At 36.4% G+C, this 25,315-nt stretch overlaps 8 protein-coding genes across 16 annotated transcripts; 5 read left to right on the top strand and 3 right to left on the bottom strand.

Moving 5' to 3' along the window:
* Positions 1–854: 854 nt before the first annotated feature.
* Positions 855–2,076, bottom strand: LOC125578010. The gene has a single exon (XM_048740266.1). It carries the CDS (start codon positions 1,548–1,550, stop codon positions 1,152–1,154), a length of 399 nt encoding a protein of 132 aa, XP_048596223.1. The 5' UTR covers positions 1,551–2,076; the 3' UTR covers positions 855–1,151.
* Positions 2,077–2,626: 550 nt separating this feature from the next.
* Positions 2,627–6,474, top strand: LOC106436152 (protease Do-like 2, chloroplastic). Of its 5 annotated transcripts, none has more exons than XM_048740262.1 (19): positions 2,627–2,882; positions 2,965–3,108; positions 3,204–3,254; positions 3,347–3,420; positions 3,490–3,553; positions 3,616–3,660; positions 3,768–3,875; positions 3,941–4,018; positions 4,111–4,177; positions 4,321–4,379; positions 4,464–4,563; positions 4,652–4,731; positions 4,802–4,858; positions 4,958–5,061; positions 5,152–5,239; positions 5,335–5,420; positions 5,525–5,549; positions 5,650–5,765; positions 5,832–6,474. In XM_048740262.1, the coding sequence occupies exons 1-19, from the start codon at positions 2,739–2,741 to the stop codon at positions 5,848–5,850; spliced, it is 1,509 nt and encodes a 502-aa protein (XP_048596219.1). In that variant the 5' UTR covers positions 2,627–2,738; the 3' UTR covers positions 5,851–6,474. The 5 variants fall into 5 exon arrangements, with proteins under 5 accessions (XP_048596219.1, XP_048596218.1, XP_013732566.2 ...); XM_013877112.3 differs by having other exon boundaries at positions 2,628–2,882; positions 5,650–5,721; XM_048740261.1 differs by having other exon boundaries at positions 3,347–3,553.
* A 59-nt stretch (positions 6,475–6,533) lies between these two features.
* Positions 6,534–7,424, top strand: LOC106436153 (classical arabinogalactan protein 26-like). Its single transcript, XM_013877114.3, has 2 exons — positions 6,534–6,724; positions 6,834–7,424. Exon 2 carries the CDS (start codon positions 6,857–6,859, stop codon positions 7,277–7,279), a length of 423 nt encoding a protein of 140 aa, XP_013732568.1. The 5' UTR covers positions 6,534–6,724; positions 6,834–6,856; the 3' UTR covers positions 7,280–7,424.
* Positions 7,425–11,244: 3,820 nt separating this feature from the next.
* LOC106436161 (protein CHLORORESPIRATORY REDUCTION 6, chloroplastic) lies at positions 11,245–12,545 on the bottom strand. Of its 2 annotated transcripts, none has more exons than XM_013877119.3 (3): positions 12,093–12,545; positions 11,862–11,993; positions 11,245–11,791 (listed from the first exon to the last, which is right to left on the bottom strand). In XM_013877119.3, exons 1-3 carry the CDS (start codon positions 12,289–12,291, stop codon positions 11,364–11,366), a joined length of 759 nt encoding a protein of 252 aa, XP_013732573.1. In that variant the 5' UTR covers positions 12,292–12,545; the 3' UTR covers positions 11,245–11,363. The 2 variants fall into 2 exon arrangements, with proteins under 2 accessions (XP_013732573.1, XP_013732574.1); XM_013877120.3 differs by having other exon boundaries at positions 11,862–11,987.
* Positions 12,546–13,288: 743 nt separating this feature from the next.
* On the top strand, positions 13,289–18,754 carry LOC125578008 (tubby-like F-box protein 3). 3 transcript variants are annotated; one of them, XR_007316339.1, is made up of 3 exons: positions 13,289–14,155; positions 17,904–17,973; positions 18,061–18,180. XR_007316339.1 is itself a non-coding variant. In XM_048740254.1 (3 exons), the coding sequence occupies exons 1-3, from the start codon at positions 13,850–13,852 to the stop codon at positions 18,161–18,163; spliced, it is 474 nt and encodes a 157-aa protein (XP_048596211.1). In that variant the 5' UTR covers positions 13,289–13,849; the 3' UTR covers positions 18,164–18,178. The 3 variants fall into 3 exon arrangements, 2 of the variants coding, with proteins under 2 accessions (XP_048596211.1, XP_048596212.1); XM_048740254.1 differs by having other exon boundaries at positions 18,066–18,178; XM_048740255.1 differs by having other exon boundaries at positions 17,904–18,754.
* LOC125578007 (protein CHLORORESPIRATORY REDUCTION 6, chloroplastic-like) lies at positions 18,161–19,249 on the bottom strand. Of its 2 annotated transcripts, none has more exons than XM_048740252.1 (3): positions 19,009–19,249; positions 18,778–18,909; positions 18,161–18,707 (listed from the first exon to the last, which is right to left on the bottom strand). In XM_048740252.1, the coding sequence occupies exons 1-3, from the start codon at positions 19,205–19,207 to the stop codon at positions 18,280–18,282; spliced, it is 759 nt and encodes a 252-aa protein (XP_048596209.1). In that variant the 5' UTR covers positions 19,208–19,249; the 3' UTR covers positions 18,161–18,279. The 2 variants fall into 2 exon arrangements, with proteins under 2 accessions (XP_048596209.1, XP_048596210.1); XM_048740253.1 differs by having other exon boundaries at positions 18,778–18,903; positions 19,009–19,245.
* Positions 19,250–20,296: 1,047 nt separating this feature from the next.
* LOC106436154 (tubby-like F-box protein 3) lies at positions 20,297–22,370 on the top strand. The gene is made up of 4 exons (XM_013877115.3): positions 20,297–21,072; positions 21,154–21,289; positions 21,359–21,538; positions 21,614–22,370. Exons 1-4 carry the CDS (start codon positions 20,643–20,645, stop codon positions 22,074–22,076), a joined length of 1,209 nt encoding a protein of 402 aa, XP_013732569.2. The 5' UTR covers positions 20,297–20,642; the 3' UTR covers positions 22,077–22,370.
* Positions 22,371–23,900: 1,530 nt separating this feature from the next.
* LOC125577954 lies at positions 23,901–25,052 on the top strand. The gene is made up of 2 exons (XM_048740166.1): positions 23,901–24,164; positions 24,225–25,052. The coding sequence occupies exons 1-2, from the start codon at positions 23,901–23,903 to the stop codon at positions 25,050–25,052; spliced, it is 1,092 nt and encodes a 363-aa protein (XP_048596123.1).
* Positions 25,053–25,315: the final 263 nt, after the last annotated feature.

Raw genomic sequence — 25,315 nt, 5'->3', positions numbered from 1 at the left:
AAATATACATTGGAACAAATTCATTTTTATAACTGGATTTCTTTATTTTAAGAGCCAATGATGGATTCATCATGATCACTTCCGCTTTCCTCATTAGACAATCACTTTCGTTCTGTTTCCGGCCGTATTTTGATCTGTTGTAACAGTGGCCAGACCCGGGTTCGAGTCTCCTCCACTTCCTTTTAGAATTTTTTTTAAATTAATTATTAATTATTTAAAATATAAAAAGCCACGTCATATTTTATGATGACATGTAATTAGTATGTAATTGACAGTTCCGATTCCGTTATTTTTGACAGATAATTGGTCAATGTATAGAAAAGCCGAATTATGTTAGTTGGTGTCTAAAATTTGAATATATTATGCGTTGATATATATTTTAGCACAGAGTGCGAGTGTATGTACTGATCGGGACCGTGGCACTTTGTTGATGTATGAATTGGCCGATTTCTTGGTTTAGATTTCCAGGTAAACCACCATGCTTTTCTATATATCACTTTGTTCTTCTGCTCCATTTAGCTTTGTTAGCTATAAAATCTTTATTTTTTTGAATTTCTGGATATTGATGTTAATGTAAAACCCAAAAGAAAACATTAGTTTTTGATTAAAACTATGAACTTTAAAAAAGAGGCTAAACTATCAATTAATTGGGTGAACAATTTAGTATAGCATCCTTAGTGAGTAAACCACTACTACTTTGTCACTTGTATTATACTACTGCCTACTTGTTTGTTTATACCTTTCCAGATTTATTATAGATCCCCCTCCCCCACTAGCTTGGACCACTTTTTCTGCTTGATGAAACAAAGGAAACGTCATGCCGTCTCATGGTTTAATCGATTATTATGCTGCCGTTTTTAGTCCAAACTAATTCATGGAGTCTTTTGTATTACTATTACAACTTACCATCCCTTTTTCTTACCGTTTAGGTAGATGCTAGATATGGTTTGTAAGAGAACATCATCAGAATGAATTGACTCTTCTATGTACATAACTGATGGGTGGATATAAGGGCATTCACAGGCACAATTACAAGCAAAAACCACAAAAGAAGGGAAAAAAAAAGATGCTAGACATGTATTTCGCCTAAGCTAGACGACGTGTTAGATATTTCCTCTCTCATTTTTGGCGAGACAAGATAGATAGACTGATCAAGAAGCGAGACAAGCTTCCCAGAACATTCGACTTTTGTCCATCTCACTGATCACCACCTCACTAGAATCAACAAACTGGCTTTTCCCGCATCTTCTATAGCTGTTCACTTCCCCTTCTCCGTCCTCGTCTTCTTCCTCTGTGGTGGTGAATATTCTTTCTTCCTTCACCGTATCCTCCTCTAGATCAAAACTATGTCTTTGACTCGTCGCCGTCACACAAGACGTCTCGTATAAACTGGCACTACAAGACTTATCATCGCCATCCGTGTAATAATCGTTAACAATGGATTCGCCACCGTCCAGGGCACCCACGATCTGAACGGTGCCTCCGCCATCGGAATCTGCAGATGCTTCGAGGAGCAAATAAGGTGACACATCAAACTTGGTTGTGTTCATATATTTCTCTTTATTTTTTTTATCAGAGAATTATGACAAGAAACACAAGCAGTTACGTATTGTACAAGTATATATACATACATATATGCAAGCCCAATGTGGCCATTATAGTTGACGGACGACAATGTCTCTTTAAAATTTATTTTACGATCGCTTTCCTAGTCATGATGCATAGTTGCTATAGAAGACGTTAGTTTGTATGTAAATTAATCACGTGCGAGTAGTAGGCGTCTAGAAGGGCGGTGTAAAACAAGTGTATATTAAATTAACAACGTGCGTGTTTTAACAAAAACTTGTACTAATTAATATATGTAATAAAATAATAAAAGCAATTGCCAAATTTGAAATTGAAGCGTATATTAGCATATGCTTTTATCAAGTATTCTAGAAAGACCAAGCACTAATTCCAAATTTCAGACACAATACTAGTCAAAGCTTTTAGACCTTCTTTTATTTTTGACTCAGACTCAATCTAAATCATTTCTAACAGCAATTTCAACAAAGAGTTCTCACAAAATTTCTAAATATTATAAACAAAAAAAAAAGTAACGAAAGGAAAGAGAAACAGAGAAAAAGGTTCTCACCAAAAAAACTTCTGAAAACTCCATCTGATTTTGATTGTTCTGTTTTTTTTTTTAAATGTAATTTAATTAGTTAAACAAAATTTATTAAATATATATTTTTCTAGAAACACAAGTGGGGGGTTGCTGCTCAAAAAAAAAACAAGCGGGATTGTAAACGTTAAAGTTGCTCTAAAGCAGAAGCGAAATATATCTCCAAAAAAAAAATGAGAATTGATTTTATTGACTTTGATTAGTTAAATGAAATATTAATTAGATTAGTGAAAGGGATCTGATATATATATATATATATCTAGTCATACAATCAATAAATAAATCATCCGGTTAAACAAGAACATTAATCACCAGGCAAGTAGAGTAAAAAACAACAAGTGGACCCAGATGAACAAGTAAAATGGGCAGAGCAGTCTTTCTATAAAACAAAACGAAAAAGGCCCATTGATGTTAAAAGGTCCATAATGATCCAGTGTCGGGGTTTAATGACCAAAATATCCCGAGAGGAGCAAAAGTAAGTGGATAAGAAAAATTATCAAAGAAAAAGAGTTGGCCTGTTCTGTCCTCACCACTCTTCTTCTTCTCCCTCAGTCGTCTCTCGCCGGCGTTGGACATGTCTGTCTCGGTAGCATGCTGCTGCTTCTCCTTCCTAAATGCACCCGCTAGACTCCTCCAATCTTCTTCTTCACCCCTCTGTTTCGTAGCCGCATCGACGCTGACTCCCCGAGCTAGCTCGAGTTCTAAACTAAACCCAGAGGTACTGATTCAATTCCCCCAAATTCAATGTTTATTTTGTTAGCAAGCAGCTTCTTCCTATGTATTGAGTTTTGATCTTACAGAAGAAGAAGAAGAAATACACATTGAGAGTGAGAGATGAACATAGTAGTAATGATGGACCCCAAACGATGGCTTTCAAGTCGCCGTTTGGATCTTCTCAACAGAAAAAGGATAAAAAAGAGTCTCAGCCTACTACTGATCTGCGGGTTGCTTCCCCCTTTATTTCTCAACATTTTTATTTATTTATTTTTAATTTTGGTTGTCTCTAATCTAATAATAATGCCCATTTCCGCATCCGCAGACTGATCCTGCCAAGATTCACGATGCTTCCTTTCTCGACGCCGTTGTTAAGGTTCACACTTTTCTTCTCCATTCAATCATTTTAAGCTATATCTACTTGCTTCCTTCCTTCATTCTCCTGTGGTTGTGGTTGTTGTTTCTCAGGTTTACTGCACTCATACAGCGCCTGATTACTCCCTCCCTTGGCAGAAGCAAAGACAGTTTACCAGCACTGGAAGGCAACTCTCTTCATTTTCAGATTCTTTTTATTTCTCTCTCTCTCTTGCTTATATTGCGTGCGTGTGCAGTGCTTTTATGATTGGAGATGGCAAGCTCTTGACCAATGCCCACTGTGTCGAACATGATACCCAGGTTTACTTTCCCCTTCTTTTCTACCTTCTTCTTCTTCTTAACTTTCTTTCTTCCTTCATCAGGTTAAAGTTAAGAGAAGAGGAGATGATAGAAAGTACGTGGCTAAGGTTAGTTTTTGCATCCTTACTTTCAGATGCACTTACTTTTGGTTTTTATCTTCTGCATCACTATTCTATTTCTTTATATCTCTGTGTGGTAATTGCCCAATGTTCAGGTTTTGGTAAGAGGTGTGGACTGTGACATCGCTTTGCTCTCTGTAGAAAGCGAGGATTTCTGGAAAGGAGCTGAACCACTTCGCCTTGGCCACTTACCCCGCCTTCAGGTTCTATCCTCTCTCTCTCATCCTCTTTTCAGTTAAGTTTCTTCATTGTTGCCCTTGATTTTCAGGATTCAGTTACTGTCGTTGGGTATCCTCTGGGAGGAGATACTATCTCTGTTACAAAAGGGGTTGTATCTCGTATTGAGGTTTCCCCATATCTTTGACTTTACTTTTGTGCCACCATATTGCTGTGCATAGAGGTTTGAAAGACTTGTCCTCCTTTGGGAATGCAATGCAGGTAACATCTTATGCTCATGGATCATCTGACTTGCTTGGAATTCAAATCGACGCAGCAATTAATCCTGGTCAGTGGATCGTATATCTAATTTAATTGTTTTCCTTATTGCACCTTTGTTCTAAAACTTGAATATGACCTTTTCTTTTCACGGAGGACATTCATCTGTCTATATTATTGTGATAGCCACTTCTTAAACTTGTTAGATTTTAGGGAATAGTGGTGGCCCTGCTTTCAACGACCAGGGGGAATGTATTGGAGTAGCATTTCAGGTAATCTCTATTCAGTCAGCTGCATAGCATCTATTTTCGAATTTCTCTTTCCAAACGTATGCCCTCACAGGAGACTTCTTACAGGTTTACAGATCCGAAGAGACCGAAAATATTGGATACGTTATTCCAACAACAGTTGTTTCTCACTTCTTGACTGATTATGAGAGGAACGCAAAGTACACTGGTAAGAAGAGTTTTCTCATATGGTAATCTTCTGGTTGAGCCTTTCTGTCATTGTTGTTCGTTAATTTTTAAAGCTATTACTCCTGCAGGTTACCCTTGCCTTGGAGTATTGCTGCAGAAATTGGAAAATCCAGCTCTGCGGGAGTGCCTAAAAGTCCCTACAAATGAGGTACATTTGCTTTGCTAACATAGATTTTTCCTTCCAGTTTACTCAAGGTGATTTAACTTTAATTTTGAAGGGGGTGTTGGTGCGAAGAGTTGAACCTACATCTGATGCAAGTAAAGTCCTGAAGGAGGTAAAGACCATTGATCTTAGGATTTTTATTTCCACAATCTAATTTTTTTTCTCATCTTTGATTTGTGTAATACTTGACTAGTGCTAATTGTTGAATCAGGGAGATGTGATTGTAAGTTTTGATGATCTACGTGTGGGATGTGAAGGAACTGTACCCTTCCGATCAAGTGAACGTATTGCATTCCGTTATCTCATCAGTCAAAAGTAAAGACCTCTCTCTCTCTATTGTCCATAAGTGTAATGATTTCCTTTGCTTTGCTTCATTTTGTGGCCTTTTCATTTGTACTTAAACAGATTTGCGGGTGATATCGTAGAGCTTGGTATCATTAGAGCAGGAGAACCTAAGAAAGTTCAAGTTGTTCTGAGGCCAAGAGTGCACCTGGTATGACTGTCTGCATCTACCATTTTTAAAGCTTCCCATGCTTCGTGCCTAGTAAGCTAATTACTAAAGCTCCATCGCCTTTCATGATTAAACAGGTCCCGTACCATATTGATGGAGGTCAGCCATCATACATAATAATTGCTGGTTTGGTGTTTACTCCGCTCTCAGAACCCCTGATAGAGTATGTTCTCCTCAGCTTCGCTAGTATGCAAAAGAAAATATAAATATTTCTTCATTATTTCGCAAATGCCTAATCATTTTCTCTTGGAAATTTGGAATGGACAGGGAGGAATGCGAGGACACCATAGGCGTAAGCTCACTCTAATAAACTTGTGTTGGGTTAATTTATAAAATCGAGCGTAACTGCTTTTCCATTCTCATTCTTAGTCTGTGTTCCTTCCAATTTGTAGTTGAAATTGTTAACAAAGGCACGCTACTCCGTTGCAAGGTTCAGAGGAGAACAAATCGTCATCCTATCACAGGCAAGCCATAACGACGTTTTGTTTCCATGTGCATTTTGGCGAATGTAATAGCACTCTTCTTTAGTTTTAGTTTGTTTTTTTCTTTTCTCATTGGATGAGCATATTTGTAGGTTTTGGCAAATGAAGTAAACATTGGCTATGAAGACATGAACAACCAGCAGGTCCTGAAGTTCAATGGAACTCATATAAGAAACATCCATCACCTGGCACACCTCATTGACATGTGCAAAGACAAGTATCTGGTTTTTGAGTTTGAAGACAACTATGTGGCCGTGTTGGAGAGAGAAGCTTCGAATTCGGCTTCTTTGTGCATCCTCAAAGACTATGGAATTCCCTCAGAAAGATCCGCTGATCTGCGTGAGCCATATGTAGATCCAGTACATGACAACGAAGCACTTGACCAAGGTTTTGGAGACAGCCCTGTGTCAAATCTAGAAATTGGCTTCGATGGACTGGTGTGGGCATAAGGGTTCAGAGAAACAGAGGTTTTTTAAAAAAAAAATCCGCAGACGGAAGCTGCTGGGAGCTTCCCATAGCCTATGGGAAAGCTTTCAGATTCATACTCATTCATAAGGTCTTGACCTGTTCCAAGCTCAGTTCATTTATTTCTTCAGATCTCTAGGGGCTGAATTTGATAGAAAATTTGCTTCTCCCTTGTGTTCAGATGAGTGTAGTAGTCTAGTAGAACAAAGTCAACATTTTATACTAATGTCTGATTTTGGTGAGAAATGAAATGCAGTAATGTCTGCTCAACCAGAGAATCTCTGCTGATCTTTTAAGTTTTACCATAATTAAACCTACGATTATTGCAGAAACAGGAACAAGTTAAAAGCTGGCACTCACTTCAATATCGAAGGAAGAGCTTCTTCACGGGACTCTACTTTGCTTTTATTTTTTTATTATTTAGTTTGTTTTCTACTCAGAATATCAAAACATCCAAACACTCCTACACAAATCAAAGCATGACAAATCACGTTTCATGTGATCTGCCCTTATGCAAAAGGTCCACAACTAAACCCACCAATCTTGGCTTTTACCTTCCCTATAGCTGTATATATTTTCTTGTTCAATTTCTCGTCCTTTTTTAACCACCTCCTAAGGTCTCTTCGCAGATACTCATTCACAGAAAGAGACCATGACTGTCGTCTCTCTGTTAGTCGCCTTCACCGTTCTTTCACTCTGTTTACACACTTCAACATCTGAGTTCCTACAGTTTCAGCTCTCCACCATATCATCAGCTGCACCTACGTTTTTGCCTGAAGCTCCTTCGAGTTTCTCAGCTTCACCTCCGGAGGCTATGTCTCCAGATATATCTCCTCTGTTCCCTACTCCAGGTTCAAGCGAAACGTCTCCTTCTCCGTCAGAATCTTTTGACATGCCGACAATCCCCTCGAGCCTTAGTCCACCAAATCCAGATGCCGTCTCTCCTGATCCTCTGCTTGACTCTTCTCCCGTGGGGTCTCCTCTTCCGGCTTCTTCCTCTGTTTCTTTGGTCTCGTCACCACTCTCTCTGCTTCTGGTCTTCCCCATGTTAATACTAGCTTTCTGCAGATTCTAATAAATTATTTTGAAACAGAGTGAGAGAGTAAGCCCTCTTTGACATCTTGCTTGAAGAAAAAGATTCACAATGTATACTTTTTACTCTCTGCTTGTTTATGAAACTTTATTTTTCTTGTATAATTTAATACTACTATTGTTCCTGTTAGGAGGCTCTCTTTTGGTGCAGTTGTTGTACTTGTAACAGTTGATACGAGTTAGAAATTTAAAAACTTACACTAAAAATCATAAGTTTTAGTATATAAAACATTTATCGAAAAACTCAATATTTTTTAGTAGAGGTTTTAATGTATAGTTACATCTTGCTCATGAATGTCAAAGATGTTTGAAGTCTTTTTTGCCTATGTTTCTTTAGATAATAGCGATTTTAAAATGGTTAACCAAACAATTTATAGAGTATTATGAAGTTTTACTAAATTAATTGATAAAAATTTAAAAAATGTACATACACCATAAAAGAGAGTTTAACATATATTAATACAATTGAGAATGTATTTAGAAATTTAAAAACAACACAAAAGATCATAGATTTCAGTATATAGAACATTTACCGATAAACTCAATATTTTCGTAGAGGGTTAGGTTAACACATAAATTTTGAGAAAAATTGAAAAATATGAAAATACTGTTTTAATGCATAGTTGCATCATTCACTAACATATGATGAAGGTCAAAGAGGTTTGATACTTTTGTTGTCTCCGTTTTTTTAGAAAATAGCGATTTTATGATGGTTAGTTCACCAATTTAGGGAGTATTATGCAGTTTTACTAAATTAATTGACAACAAAAATTAAAATGATGTCCATGTACCATGAAAGATATTTTATATACATTAAAAATGTAGATTGTATTTAGAAATTTTAAAACAACACTAAAGATCATAGGCTTCAGTATATATAAAATTACCGAAAATACAATATTTTCGTAAGGGTTAACAATTAGATTTTGAAAAAAATTCAAAAAATATGAAAATACTGTTTTAATGCATAGTTGCATCATACACTAATATATGATGAAGGTCAAAGAGGTTTGGAACCTCTGTTTTCTCCGTTTATCTAGAAAATAGCGATTTTATAGTGGTTAGTCCACCAATTTAGGGAGTATTATGAAGTTTTACTAAATCAAATGACCAAAATTAAAACGATGTCTATGTACCATGAAATATAGTTTAATCTACATTAAAACAAATGTAGAATGTGTTTAGAAATTTTAAAACAACACTAAAGATCATAGGCTTCAGTATATAAGGCATTTACCGAAAAATTCAATAACACATAGATTATGAGAAAAATTCAAAAAAAATGAAAATAATGTTTTAATGTATAGTTGCATCCTGTACTAACATATGATGAAGGTCAAACAGGTTTGGAACCTTTGTTGTCTCCGTTTTTTTAGAGAATAGCGATTTAATAGTGGTTAGTCAACCAATTTAGGGAGTATTATGAAGTTTTACTAAATTAATTGACAAAATATTTAAACGATACCCATGTACCTTGAGAGAAAGTTTAATATACATTAATGCAAATGTAGAATGTTTTTAGAAATTTTAAAACAACAGTAAATATCCTATGCTTCAGTATATAGAGCATTTACCGAAAAATTCAATATTTCGTAGGAGTTTACCCATAGATTTTGAAAAAAATGAAAAAAATGAAAATTTTATTTTAATGCATATTTGCATCCTTCACTAACATATGATGAAGGTCAAATACGGTTGGAACCTTTGTTGTCTCTGTTTTTTCTAGAGAATAGCGATTTTATATTGGTTAATCAACCAATTTAGAGAGTATTATGAAATTTTATTAAACTAATTGACAAAAAAATTAAACAATGCCAATGTACCATGAAAGAGAGTTTAATATACATTAATACAAATATAGAATGCGTTTAGAAATTTTAAAACAACACTAAAGATCATAGGCTTCAGTATATAGAGCATTTACCGAAAAATTTAATATTTTCGTAGGGTTAACTCATAGATTTTGAGAAAAATTCAAAAAAAAAGAAAATTCTATTTAATGCATAGTTGCATCCTTCACTAACATATGATGAAGGTCAAATAAGGTTGGAACCTTTGTTGTCTCTGTTTTTTAGAGAATAGCAATTTTATAGTGGTTAGTCAATCAATTTAGGGAGTATTATACAGTTTTAGTAAAGTAATTGACAAAACATTTAGACGATTTTCATGTACCATGAAGGAGAGTAATATACATTAATACAAATGTAGAATGTGTTTAAAAAATTTAAGACAACACTAAAGATCATAGGCTTCAGTATATATAACACATAGATTTTGAGAAAAATTCAAAAATATGAAAATTCTATTATAATGCATAGTTGAATCATTCAATAACATATTATGAATTTCAAAGAGGTTTGGAACCTTTGTTGTCTCCGTTTTTCTAGAGAATAGCGATTTTATAGTGGTTAGTCAACCAATTTACGGATATTATGAAGTCTTACTATATTAATTGACAAAAAAATTAAACGATGCCTATGTACCATGAAAGAGAGTTCAATATACATTAATACAAATGTATAATGTGTTTAGAAATTTTAAAACAACACTTAAGATCACAGGCTTCAGTATATAGAGCATTTATCGAAAATTCAATATTTTTGCAGGGTTTAACCCATAGATTTTGAAAAAAAATCTAAAAAATAAAAATTCTATTTTAATGCATAGTTGCATCCTTCAATAACATATGATAAAGGTAATAGAGGTTTGGAAACTTTGTTGTCTCCGTTTTTCTAGATAATAGCGTTTTTAGAGTGGTTAGTCAACCAATTTAGGGAGTATTATGAAGTTTTACTAAATTAATTGACAAAAAAATTAAACGATGCTCATGTACGATGAAAGAGAGTTTAATATTCATTAATACAAATGTAGAGTGTGTTTAGAAATTTTAAAACAACACTAAAGATCATAGGCTTCAGTATATAGAGAATTTACCGAAAAAATAAATATTTTCGAAAAGGTCAACCCATAGATTTTGAGAAAAATTCAAAAAAATTAAAATTCTATTTTAATGCATATTTGAATCATTCACTAAGATATGATGAAGGTCAAAGAGGTTTGGAACCTTTGTTCTCTCCGTTTTTCTAGAGAATAGCGATTTTATAGTGGTTAGTTAACCAACTTAGGGAGTATTATGAAGTTTTACTAAATTAATTGACAAAAAATTAAAATGATGCTCATGTACCATTAAAGAGAGTTTAATATACATTAATACAATGTAGAATGTGTTTAAAAATTTTAAGACAACACTAAAGATCATAGGCTTCAGTATATAGAACATTTACCGAAAACACAATATTTTCGTAGGGGTTAACACATAGATTTTGAGAAAAATTCAAAAAAATGAAAATAATATTTTAATGCATATTTTCATCCTTCACTAGCATATAATGAAGTTCAAAGAGATTTGAAACCTTTGTTGTCTCCGTTTCTCTAGAAAAATAGTAATTTTATAGTTGTTAGTCCACCAATATAATGATTATTATGAAGTTTTACTAAATTAATTGATAAAAAAAATTAAAAAAATGTTCATGTACCATGAAAGAGAGTTTAATATACATTAATACAAATGTATAATGTGCTTAGAAAATCAAACTAGATTGGGTTCAATTATGAATATCTCACATGATGTTGATGTCTAAAACTGTTGTTGGTTGTTGTGATTGTTCAAATCAACACATGAATCAAGTAGGTAGAGGATAAAGTCGGGTTACAATACAGCACAAAACCACATAAAGATAAAGAGTGGAATAAAACTAGCGGTGAGTGTCCCGTCCCCAATGCTCATGAGGTAGATGGTAAGCACAGAAAAGAATCCACTAACGATCCTGTTGCAATCACACACATAGCGTAGAGCAACTACCCTATGGACTTGATCTCCAAAAGGATGTGTTTGTTGAGAGACTCGCTGCCGCCAAGACGTTTCTTGTAGCTCAAGTTAACTCTAGGTAGTAGAATTTTACTCTGTTCTTTTACAGAATTTAAATTTGAATCTCTGCGGTTCTTACATAATTATTATTTTTTTCTGAGAGATGAAGCACACAATTAAAGGGGAGGAAACAAGGGCCCTAAAGAGAATCGGTGGTTGTTTGAAGATCGTATTGGTCGATCAAGTCGAAGAGCTGGTCGCCGATACCGAAGCCGAGCATCCTGGCCATGTCGGAGGTCTTGAGCCTAGGCTTGGGGACAGCGTGACGTTTGAGCCATGGATAAACGACAAACACTTTGCTCATGACGAACAGCTCCAAGGCCTCGGGATTGAAAACCACACCCATCCTCAAGCTCATCTGGTGAGGGACCAGCATGGCGGCGTAACGAGCAAGCTCCCCGGCTCTCCAGTCAAGCAGGAGAGGAAGCCAAGGGTACATGGCATCCAGCCTTACGAACCACAGCCTTATGTCCGGATACTCCGAAAGCTCACGCGGATCCCCTGCGTCTTCTCTCCTGTAATTGATCGTGAATCCGATGCTCCGATCCAGATACTCTCTTGGATCAGCTATATACATACACACAAAAGAAAAATCTAATGCTTCATTCCAAACATTTTTAAAAATGTGATTGATTACCTGAGGAAGGTGAGGTAATGCCGGTGGCGGTCTGAAAGGGAGATAAGTCAAGCCGCTGAATTGAGTCGTTGTCTATGACTACTTCGTACCTGCCGCTCGTTGGAGGCATCGGAGGTTCCACTTTATCTGTATCTGCAATTTTCACACTTTCATTCTTCTTCTTGTCTGAACAAGTTTATTATATATAGTAGGTATTATTTGAAAAAAAAAAAAGAGTAAGTAAGTAGGTACCGTCGTGAGAGTCGAAGGCTGAGATGTCGAAATTGCCGGAAGGATTGAAGGCGACAGAGACAGATACATCCTTCTCTGCTTTCCTCCCTCTCACCCGCCATACCCCTGGCAACTTGACAGCAGCTGAAAACAGCGGAGAAGAAGTCGCCGAGGATGATGGGATAAGCCACGGGAGTATCCCTACCTTTGCTGCCGCCATTGGACTACCAACTTCAAATGATTCTCTCTCTCTTTCTTTCTGTCTTATACATTTTGTGTGGTGTGGTCTCTCCTTTCTTTCTTTCTTTTATCTTCTTCCTTTGGCCTTTTCTGTCTTTCTTACAGTATTGTCCTTCCTTCTCCTTTAATAAGCTTTGAATGCATTTCTTCTTCCAATCAAACCTACTAGTTATAGTTAAATGGCATCTAACTCTATGTACACTACTCTACTCATGTTAAACTAATTGCTGATTTATCCAAATGGCTATTTTCTTCCAGCTAGTAAATATACCTGCCAAATTTGTTTATTATTGTCTTCTAGGCAGAGCATCATAGCATAGGGTGGGTACAAGTCTAAGTCCTTCAGCAGTTATAGCCCATTTATTGCTTCTCTTGAGCCCATATCCACGGTCTAAGGATCCGTCTGACCCGCCCAACAAAGAATTAGATTAATTAAAACTAATTACATTATAGGGGGATTATTAATAGTAGTTTTTATAAAGACTATGGATTTTGACCAAATCAACATTTAATTTATAGTCCAAACTCCCAAAAAACTTTTCTTTTTTCTCGAAAAGGAACATTTAATCGTAATTAAAAAAATGAAAGGCGTTAATACCTTTTGGACTTTCAGAGTGGCCAAAGTGCGGTGATCACGGCAAAAAAAAAAAAAAAAGAAGCTTACTCCTACTAATTTGATTTGACAAATTAATTATTTGTTTTACATTGCGTAAAAACGGGGAAAACGGAAAGCTTTATCGTAGTATAGGGATTAATAATATTTATTATTATTGTATGTGTCTTCTTTTTGTTGGTATAAAAAAACACACACACAAAAATCTTAGGTATTTGTACTTGGTTGTATATGATATTTTCTTTGAACAAATGAAATATTTGCTAGTCAGTTACCAATATTTCCAGATTAAACAACAAGTAAAAAAAAAACAAGATAAATTTATAGAAGTAATAACATAAATAAATACACAGGTTCAGTGCTATGGGATGCAAATGTATTTTATTTGTTGCCAAATTTAGCTAAAAATTAAATAGACCATATAATAACAAATAAATAATAATAATAAAATAAAAAGAGAGGGAGGGGGAGGCGATAGGATAACAGACACACACACATACATATATTCACTCCGCCGTCGAAGGCCAAACCCTAAATCCATTTCCTCTGACCGCTTCTGCTTCTGCTTCTGCAGCTTTAAGAAAGAAAGGCATTTGCTTTGTGAGTGTTGTCGATATCGAAACCCGAATCTGAGAGACTTACCGAGTTCGATCCGAGTGGTGCTCAGCTCGGATTACATGTAAAAAGTTTGCTTCTTTTTCTTTTTTAAATTCCTGCTGTGGATTCTTAGATCTAGAAGCTGTGTGTGTTGGAGATTAGATTAGGTGGGGAAGAGATCTTTAGGTTGTAATAAAAAAAAGGATGTCGTTCAAGAGTCTGATACAGGAGATGCGGGGAGAGCTTGGGAGTATTTCGAGGAAAGGATTCGGGTTTGGTAGATCCAGGTCTCAGCGCGTGGTTCAGGACTCTTGTGTAGTCCCTGTGGATGCTTTCAAGCAGAGCTGCTGGGCTACGATGCCCCCTGAGCTCCTCAGGGATGTCCTCGTGCGGATCGAGGCTTCCGAAGACACTTGGCCCTCTAGGAAGAATGTTGTTGCCTGCGCTGGTGTCTGCAGGAACTGGCGTGCTCTCGTCAAAGAGATCGTCAAAGTTCCTCAACTTTCCTCCAAACTCACTTTCCCAATCTCCCTCAAACAGCCCGGTCCCAGGGCATCTTCTTCGCTTCTTCAGTGCTATATCATCCGAAACCGCACCAATCAAACTTACCATCTCTACCTCGCCCTTAACCAAGGTCAATTCATAACACTTGCTTTGCTTTCTTTGTGAATAATAATAACAACACTGAAGAATAGTTACATCTTGCTCATGAATGTCAAAGATGTTTGAAGTCTTTTTTGCCTATGTTTCTTTAGATAATAGCGATTTTAAAATGGTTAACCAAACAATTTATAGAGTATTATGAAGTTTTACTAAATTAATTGATAAAAATTTAAAAAATGTACATACACCATAAAAGAGAGTTTAACATATATTAATACAATTGAGAATGTATTTAGAAATTTAAAAACAACACAAAAGATCATAGATTTCAGTATATAGAACATTTACCGATAAACTCAATATTTTCGTAGAGGGTTAGGTTAACACATAAATTTTGAGAAAAATTGAAAAATATGAAAATACTGTTTTAATGCATAGTTGCATCATTCACTAACATATGATGAAGGTCAAAGAGGTTTGATACTTTTGTTGTCTCCGTTTTTTTAGAAAATAGCGATTTTATGATGGTTAGTTCACCAATTTAGGGAGTATTATGCAGTTTTACTAAATTAATTGACAACAAAAATTAAAATGATGTCCATGTACCATGAAAGATATTTTATATACATTAAAAATGTAGATTGTATTTAGAAATTTTAAAACAACACTAAAGATCATAGGCTTCAGTATATATAAAATTACCGAAAATACAATATTTTCGTAAGGGTTAACAATTAGATTTTGAAAAAAATTCAAAAAATATGAAAATACTGTTTTAATGCATAGTTGCATCATACACTAATATATGATGAAGGTCAAAGAGGTTTGGAACCTCTGTTTTCTCCGTTTATCTAGAAAATAGCGATTTTATAGTGGTTAGTCCACCAATTTAGGGAGTATTATGAAGTTTTACTAAATCAAATGACCAAAATTAAAACGATGTCTATGTACCATGAAATATAGTTTAATCTACATTAAAACAAATGTAGAATGTGTTTAGAAATTTTAAAACAACACTAAAGATCATAGGCTTCAGTATATAAGGCATTTACCGAAAAATTCAATAACACATAGATTATGAGAAAAATTCAAAAAAAATGAAAATAATGTTTTAATGTATAGTTGCATCCTGTACTAACATATGATGAAGGTCAAACAGGTTTGGAACCTTTGTTGTCTCCGTTTTTTTAGAGAATAGCGATTTAATAGTGGTTAGTCAACCAATTTAGGGAGTATTATGAAGTTTTACTAAATTAATTGACAAAATATTTAAACGATACCCATGTACCTTGAGAGAAAGTTTAATATACATTAATGCAAATGTAGAATGTTTTTAGAAATTTTAAAACAACAGTAAATATCCTATGCTTCAGTATATAGAGCATTTACCGAAAAATTCAATATTTCGTAGGAGTTTACCCATAGATTTTGAAAAAAATGAAAAAAATGAAAATTTTATTTTAATGCATATTTGCATCCTTCACTAACATATGATGAAGGTCAAATACGGTTGGAACCTTTGTTGTCTCTGTTTTTTCTAGAGAATAGCGATTTTATATTGGTTAATCAACCAATTTAGAGAGTATTATGAAATTTTATTAAACTAATTGACAAAAAAATTAAACAATGCCAATGTACCATGAAAGAGAGTTTAATATACATTAATACAAATATAGAATGCGTTTAGAAATTTTAAAACAACACTAAAGATCATAGGCTTCAGTATATAGAGCATTTACCGAAAAATTTAATATTTTCGTAGGGTTAACTCATAGATTTTGAGAAAAATTCAAAAAAAAAGAAAATTCTATTTAATGCATAGTTGCATCCTTCACTAACATATGATGAAGGTCAAATAAGGTTGGAACCTTTGTTGTCTCTGTTTTTTAGAGAATAGCAATTTTATAGTGGTTAGTCAATCAATTTAGGGAGTATTATACAGTTTTAGTAAAGTAATTGACAAAACATTTAGACGATTTTCATGTACCATGAAGGAGAGTAATATACATTAATACAAATGTAGAATGTGTTTAAAAAATTTAAGACAACACTAAAGATCATAGGCTTCAGTATATATAACACATAGATTTTGAGAAAAATTCAAAAATATGAAAATTCTATTATAATGCATAGTTGAATCATTCAATAACATATTATGAATTTCAAAGAGGTTTGGAACCTTTGTTGTCTCCGTTTTTCTAGAGAATAGCGATTTTATAGTGGTTAGTCAACCAATTTACGGATATTATGAAGTCTTACTATATTAATTGACAAAAAAATTAAACGATGCCTATGTACCATGAAAGAGAGTTCAATATACATTAATACAAATGTATAATGTGTTTAGAAATTTTAAAACAACACTTAAGATCACAGGCTTCAGTATATAGAGCATTTATCGAAAATTCAATATTTTTGCAGGGTTTAACCCATAGATTTTGAAAAAAAATCTAAAAAATAAAAATTCTATTTTAATGCATAGTTGCATCCTTCAATAACATATGATAAAGGTAATAGAGGTTTGGAAACTTTGTTGTCTCCGTTTTTCTAGATAATAGCGTTTTTAGAGTGGTTAGTCAACCAATTTAGGGAGTATTATGAAGTTTTACTAAATTAATTGACAAAAAAATTAAACGATGCTCATGTACGATGAAAGAGAGTTTAATATTCATTAATACAAATGTAGAGTGTGTTTAGAAATTTTAAAACAACACTAAAGATCATAGGCTTCAGTATATAGAGAATTTACCGAAAAAATAAATATTTTCGAAAAGGTCAACCCATAGATTTTGAGAAAAATTCAAAAAAATTAAAATTCTATTTTAATGCATATTTGAATCATTCACTAAGATATGATGAAGGTCAAAGAGGTTTGGAACCTTTGTTCTCTCCGTTTTTCTAGAGAATAGCGATTTTATAGTGGTTAGTTAACCAACTTAGGGAGTATTATGAAGTTTTACTAAATTAATTGACAAAAAATTAAAATGATGCTCATGTACCATTAAAGAGAGTTTAATATACATTAATACAATGTAGAATGTGTTTAAAAATTTTAAGACAACACTAAAGATCATAGGCTTCAGTGTTGTCATTCACTAATGCATATTTGAATCATTCACTAAGATATGATGAAGGTCAAAGAGGTTTGGAACCTTTGTTCTCTCCGTTTTTCTAGAGAATAGCGATTTTATAGTGGTTAGTTAACCAACTTAGGGAGTATTATGAAGTTTTACTAAATTAATTGACAAAAAATTAAAATGATGCTCATGTACCATTAAAGAGAGTTTAATATACATTAATACAATGTAGAATGTGTTTAAAAATTTTAAGACAACACTAAAGATCATAGGCTTCAGTATATAGAACATTTACCGAAAACACAATATTTTCGTAGGGGTTAACACATAGATTTTGAGAAAAATTCAAAAAAATGAAAATAATATTTTAATGCATATTTTCATCCTTCACTAGCATATAATGAAGTTCAAAGAGATTTGAAACCTTTGTTGTCTCCGTTTCTCTAGAAAAATAGTAATTTTATAGTTGTTAGTCCACCAATATAATGATTATTATGAAGTTTTACTAAATTAATTGATAAAAAAAATTAAAAAAATGTTCATGTACCATGAAAGAGAGTTTAATATACATTAATACAAATGTATAATGTGCTTAGAAAATCAAACTAGATTGGGTTCAATTATGAATATCTCACATGATGTTGATGTCTAAAACTGTTGTTGGTTGTTGTGATTGTTCAAATCAACACATGAATCAAGTAGGTAGAGGATAAAGTCGGGTTACAATACAGCACAAAACCACATAAAGATAAAGAGTGGAATAAAACTAGCGGTGAGTGTCCCGTCCCCAATGCTCATGAGGTAGATGGTAAGCACAGAAAAGAATCCACTAACGATCCTGTTGCAATCACACACATAGCGTAGAGCAACTACCCTATGGACTTGATCTCCAAAAGGATGTGTTTGTTGAGAGACTCGCTGCCGCCAAGACGTTTCTTGTAGCTCAAGTTAACTCTAGGTAGTAGAATTTTACTCTGTTCTTTTACAGAATTTAAATTTGAATCTCTGCGGTTCTTACATAATTATTATTTTTTTCTGAGAGATGAAGCACACAATTAAAGGGGAGGAAACAAGGGCCCTAAAGAGAATCGGTGGTTGTTTGAAGATCGTATTGGTCGATCAAGTCGAAGAGCTGGTCGCCGATACCGAAGCCGAGCATCCTGGCCATGTCGGAGGTCTTGAGCCTAGGCTTGGGGACAGCGTGACGTTTGAGCCATGGATAAACGACAAACACTTTGCTCATGACGAACAGCTCCAAGGCCTCGGGATTGAAAACCACACCCATCCTCAAGCTCATCTGGTGAGGGACCAGCATGGCGGCGTAACGAGCAAGCTCCCCGGCTCTCCAGTCAAGCAGGAGAGGAAGCCAAGGGTACATGGCATCCAGCCTTACGAACCACAGCCTTATGTCCGGATACTCCGAAAGCTCACGCGGATCCCCTGCGTCTTCTCTCCTGTAATTGATCGTGAATCCGATGCTCCGATCCAGATACTCTCTTGGATCAGCTATATACATACACACAAAAGAAAAATCTAATGCTTCATTCCAAACATTTTTAAAAATGTGATTGATTACCTGAGGAAGGTGAGGTAATGCCGGTGGCGGTCTGAAAGGGAGATAAGTCAAGCCGCTGAATTGAGTCGTTGTCTATGACTACTTCGTACCTGCCGCTCGTTGGAGGCATCGGAGGTTCCACTTTATCTGTATCTGCAATTTTCACACTTTCATTCTTCTTCTTGTCTGAACAAGTTTATTATATATAGTAGGTATTATTTGAAAAAAAAAAAAGAGTAAGTAAGTAGGTACCGTCGTGAGAGTCGAAGGCTGAGATGTCGAAATTGCCGGAAGGATTGAAGGCGACAGAGACAGATACATCCTTCTCTGCTTTCCTCCCTCTCACCCGCCATACCCCTGGCAACTTGACAGCAGCTGAAAACAGCGGAGAAGAAGTCGCCGAGGATGATGGGATAAGCCACGGGAGTATCCCTACCTTTGCTGCCGCCATTGGACTACCAACTTCAAATGATTCTCTCTCTCTTTCTTTCTGTCTTATACATTTTGTGTGGTGTGGTCTCTCCTTTCTTTCTTTCTTTTATCTTCTTCCTTTGGCCTTTTCTGTCTTTCTTACAGTATTGTCCTTCCTTCTCCTTTAATAAGCTTTGAATGCATTTCTTCTTCCAATCAAACCTACTAGTTATAGTTAAATGGCATCTAACTCTATGTACACTACTCTACTCATGTTAAACTAATTGCTGATTTATCCAAATGGCTATTTTCTTCCAGCTAGTAAATATACCTGCCAAATTTGTTTATTATTGTCTTCTAGGCAGAGCATCATAGCATAGGGTGGGTACAAGTCTAAGTCCTTCAGCAGTTATAGCCCATTTATTGCTTCTCTTGAGCCCATATCCACGGTCTAAGGATCCGTCTGACCCGCCCAACAAAGAATTAGATTAATTAAAACTAATTACATTATAGGGGGATTATTAATAGTAGTTTTTATAAAGACTATGGATTTTGACCAAATCAACATTTAATTTATAGTCCAAACTCCCAAAAAACTTTTCTTTTTTCTCGAAAAGGAACATTTAATCGTAATTAAAAAAATGAAAGGCGTTAATACCTTTTGGACTTTCAGAGTGGCCAAAGTGCGGTGATCACGGCAAAAAAAAAAAAAAAAGAAGCTTACTCCTACTAATTTGATTTGACAAATTAATTATTTGTTTTACATTGCGTAAAAACGGGGAAAACGGAAAGCTTTATCGTAGTATAGGGATTAATAATATTTATTATTATTGTATGTGTCTTCTTTTTGTTGGTATAAAAAAACACACACACAAAAATCTTAGGTATTTGTACTTGGTTGTATATGATATTTTCTTTGAACAAATGAAATATTTGCTAGTCAGTTACCAATATTTCCAGATTAAACAACAAGTAAAAAAAAAACAAGATAAATTTATAGAAGTAATAACATAAATAAATACACAGGTTCAGTGCTATGGGATGCAAATGTATTTTATTTGTTGCCAAATTTAGCTAAAAATTAAATAGACCATATAATAACAAATAAATAATAATAATAAAATAAAAAGAGAGGGAGGGGGAGGCGATAGGATAACAGACACACACACATACATATATTCACTCCGCCGTCGAAGGCCAAACCCTAAATCCATTTCCTCTGACCGCTTCTGCTTCTGCTTCTGCAGCTTTAAGAAAGAAAGGCATTTGCTTTGTGAGTGTTGTCGATATCGAAACCCGAATCTGAGAGACTTACCGAGTTCGATCCGAGTGGTGCTCAGCTCGGATTACATGTAAAAAGTTTGCTTCTTTTTTCTTTTTTAAATTCCTGCTGTGGATTCTTAGATCTAGAAGCTGTGTGTGTTGGAGATTAGATTAGGTGGGGAAGAGATCTTTAGGTTGTAATAAAAAAAAGGATGTCGTTCAAGAGTCTGATACAGGAGATGCGGGGAGAGCTTGGGAGTATTTCGAGGAAAGGATTCGGGTTTGGTAGATCCAGGTCTCAGCGCGTGGTTCAGGACTCTTGTGTAGTCCCTGTGGATGCTTTCAAGCAGAGCTGCTGGGCTACGATGCCCCCTGAGCTCCTCAGGGATGTCCTCGTGCGGATCGAGGCTTCCGAAGACACTTGGCCCTCTAGGAAGAATGTTGTTGCCTGCGCTGGTGTCTGCAGGAACTGGCGTGCTCTCGTCAAAGAGATCGTCAAAGTTCCTCAACTTTCCTCCAAACTCACTTTCCCAATCTCCCTCAAACAGCCCGGTCCCAGGGCATCTTCTTCGCTTCTTCAGTGCTATATCATCCGAAACCGCACCAATCAAACTTACCATCTCTACCTCGCCCTTAACCAAGGTCAATTCATAACACTTGCTTTGCTTTCTTTGTGAATAATAATAACAACACTGAAGAGTTTGCTCTCTTTATCTTCTTCAGCTTCTGCTTCTAATGATGATGGAAAGTTCCTTCTTGCTGCCAAGAGGTTTCGGAGGCCAACTTGCACCGACTACATCATCTCCTTAAGCTCTGATGATGTCTCCAGAGGAAGCTCTTCCTACATCGGAAAGCTTAGGTCTGTCTGTTTTTTTTAAAGTCAACTGCCTTCTCCTTTTTCATATATTCTGACTTTCCTTTTTTGCAGGTCTAACTTTCTTGGGACCAAGTTCACTGTCTACGATGCTCAGCCCACCAATCCTGGAGCTCAGGTTACCAGAACCCGTTCAACCAGACTTCTCTCTTTGAAACAAGTTAGCCCCAGAGTTCCCTCTGGCAACTATCCTGTCTCACATATCTCTTATGAGCTTAACGTCTTGGGCTCCAGGTGATTCTCCTTTCTTTTTTTATTGAGAGAAGCAAAAAAAAGATTGTTACTCTCTAACACTTGTTGTTGTACCAGAGGACCGAGGAGGATGCAGTGTGTAATGGATGCCATCCCTGCATCAGCAGTAGAACCTGCAGGAACGGCTCCAACTCAGACCGAACTTGTCCACACCAATCTCGATATGTTCCCCTCATTCTCCTTCTTCAGGTCTAAATCAGTTCGTTCAGAGAGTCTCCCCCAGCCTGCTCAAAACGATGGGCTGCTTGTCCTCAAGAACAAAGCCCCCAGATGGCACGAACAGCTCCAGTGCTGGTGCCTCAACTTCAATGGGAGAGTCACTGTTGCTTCCGTCAAGAACTTCCAGCTCGTAGCTGCTCCTGAGAACGGACCTGCTGGACCTGAGCATGAGAACGTGATTCTCCAGTTTGGGAAAGTCGGCAAAGATGTGTTCACAATGGATTTCCAGTACCCTATCTCTGCCTTCCAGGCCTTCACCATTTGCCTTAGCAGCTTCGACACCAAGATAGCTTGTGAATGAACCCCACCCCACCCGCAGGCGCTGGGTTATTTAGTTGTTGTATCATCATGTTGAAAGAGAGAGAAAGATGGGTTTGCTTTGGCCCTCTCATTGTCTAAGAAGTGTGTGTGTACTGTACATATAGTTTCAAAAGTCTTGGCAAAGTCCATACAAGGAGAGGGGGAGAGAGACTCAAAAACGATGACATTAGACTCTGTTTGTTGTTGTTATTCCGTTTATCTTTAGTGATTGTAGTTCCACAATCCAGACTATATGATTTCATCCCTCTGATAATTTTATTTTATTCTAAACGTTTTTTGGTATTTTTTTGAAAATGTAATTCAGATATTTAAAATTTCTGATACCAATTATCTTACATCGGAAGTTCCTTACAAAAACATGAGTTAACAATATCGTTAACAGGAGAGGGGTCTTTATTATTTTCTTGTGATGGACTCAGGGCGAGGCGATCAATAATAAGAAGGAAAAAGTGGCGGTGGTGGTGGTGGCCCTCCAAAGCAATCTCGTAGCAGCCAGCAGCAGCAGAGACAAGATAGACTGCAAGAAAGATTCAACAAACATATCTATCATCAACCCCTTTTAACTCTCGTACAAATACAATAACAATGAACTGTCTTTTACCAGGAACATATCATGTCTGAAAATCCAGCAAAGAACCCACCAATTGGTGGAAAGATCCCTGGTCCCCATCCAGGTCCTCCAAATCCAGGTCCAGGCCCTCCTGGTCCGCCAGGCCCTCCAAATCCAGGTCCGGGCCCTCCGGGTCCTCCGGGTCCCATGATAGGTCTTCAACAGTGTGGTTAAGATGTGGAAGAAACCTCTAATTCAGCAAGAGTCTTGTGTGAATACAAGAACAGAGGAGGTGTGGGTTCTTATTTTATAGCAAAGTTTTTTGGTAGAATGAAATATACTCTATTCAAACAAACAGTTGATGAAGGAGGATAGATAGCAACAAAGGTTCTCCAAGGCTAATGGTTGAGCACGAGGGAGCTGCAACTACTTTTCCTCTCATCTCCATTCTCTCCACCAAATGGTCAAATCCGAAAACGTAACAAGAGGAGACGCAAACAAAGATGATGGAGACAGTGATATATATGATGCTTTTTAGAGAGACAGTCCAACTTACTTAGGCTTTAGCTCAAAAGCATATGGGTTAATTGGCTAACAACTTAAGCCCACACAGAAACGAAAAAAATAAGCTCTTTCTGCCCATGAACCCATAACAATTTATGTACACTTTTCGAAGTCATAGCATTTAGGTAACACTATCACATGTGATCAGGATTTCCAAACATATATTGGTACTATACTAGTGAAGATTTATTTGTCAATACCGATCCTGAAAATGTGAAGGATGGAAAGCAACTAAAAAATTAGATCCCATTTATTAAAAAGACCATATTAGTATAAAATATTTTTAAAACATATCTATTTGTGAGATCATCTTGCTTACATAAAGCAGCTAGATTACTTCAATCTTTTTTTGGAGATTTTTTAGCTGGTTAAATAATTTAAAAAGATTAAGGCTGAAAACCTAAACTTCTAGTGTTTTTCTTCAGGGCCAGCTCTGGTAATACTATTTTAGTTTTGTGGATATTTTACGTTCTTAGATTGTTCGGTTCTTAGTCATTTTCACTCAAAATTGCAATAATAGACAAAATAAAAAAAAGTGTATGAGAATAGAACCTCACCTGCCCTAGAAAAACCTCCCAGGCCCGAGTCCCGATGTACGCCGCTTGGATGGATCTCCTCTGCTCCTCCACCTCCGCCTAGCTCTCCACCACGTGAAGCAGCCCCCCCACCCCCCCTTTCCTCGTGATGATGATGGTGACTGCTCCTCTCTGTCCGCTGTTCAGGCCTCCTCCTGACCCACCACCGTGCAAGTTCCTCCCGTTGGCTTCCCTCTCTCTCGTCACTCCGCCGGAACCACCAGATCCTCCGGATGTACCCGCCGTCGTTGCTCTTCTTCGCTACCTCAACACCTCTTCCAGTCTCTTTCCTCTGGCGATGACTCAAAACCCAGATCTGGATTTCCCAAGTTTGACGCCTGAGTCTCGAGGCTGTGACGTTCCCTTCTTGTTATTGGGGGTTTCATCAGTCGTCTTTGGCTGTATTTTCTCCATACCATCTACTTAAGCTTTTACCCAGATCTCAACTCTAAAGCCACCATCTAGGATGGCTACAAAGAATGGTGGTGGTGGTGGTTCCCCTGTGTCCGCTAGTGACACTTCATTAACCTACGGGTTTCTTTCTCCTGTGATATACAGGTTTGTGTTTGGGTGTGTCGACTGGCTTTCAATCAGTTCTTGTTTTGACCTCTCTACCACTCTTTCGTGTAAGGTTTTTCAGGGTCATCTTAGCTCCTTTTACTCTGCTAATCTAGAATATTCTAGACAGTTATTTGGGTGGGTGACATTGGAATTGAGGTTTAGGACTTTAGTTGGTGATATACCGATGGATGTAGTTTCATTAGGTTCTACCTTTACGACCTCTAGGAGCATTTATATCGCCTTGGCGCGATCGTCTGCAGTATGCAGTTCTTGTACGGGTTCCATGACGGATGTTGGTGTTGGGCTTGTGTATCTCTCTTCTCTGTGGCAGGTGGAAGAGAAGTTCATTGTCCTCTTCAAGCCGTGGAATATGGATGTGGCGGGTTATGGTTTTCCGCTTGTTCCTCAGTTAAATCAGTCTTCTTTCCTAATATTTCCTCCTATATGGAGTGAATTGGATGAACATGTTTCGTTGGTATTGCAAGGATCTTCCTCCCATCGAATGCTCTCTGCGTATGGTGCAGTGTGTGTGGTCCTACGGGTTACACTAGATGCGATCTTTGAAGAAGCTTATGACTTTGTTGTGATACGATTTCATATGATTTTCTTTTATGATTTGTATCGCCATTTTATCCCTTATGTTATTGTTGTTGTTTGCTTGGCTGTTAATAGCCTCTTTGTATCCTCCTCCTCTGTTGGAACGTAAACATATTTAAGATTAATGCAAGTATGGTTTGATAAAAAAAAAGTCATTTTCACTCAACATGTCCTTATAATGCTCGAATTTTTACTGTGATCTCGTTGAGATATGCGGGTACCACATCTCGCATGTGTGATGTGAATTACATCTCTCTCTTGTACTAAAGATTACGGCTCTTATTGTTCAATCCATAAAGTAAACAATTAATTAAACAACTCTAATTGCACTAAAACGTATGGCTCTCGCTGTTCAAGCGGTGTAAGTGAACT

The sequence above is a fragment of the Brassica napus genome, chromosome A9, assembly GCF_020379485.1.
Source record: "Brassica napus cultivar Da-Ae chromosome A9, Da-Ae, whole genome shotgun sequence".
Taxonomy (NCBI): Eukaryota; Viridiplantae; Streptophyta; class Magnoliopsida; order Brassicales; family Brassicaceae; genus Brassica; species Brassica napus.
Note: the sequence above shows the minus strand (reverse complement) of the source record. Positions and strands in the feature narration are given on the sequence as shown.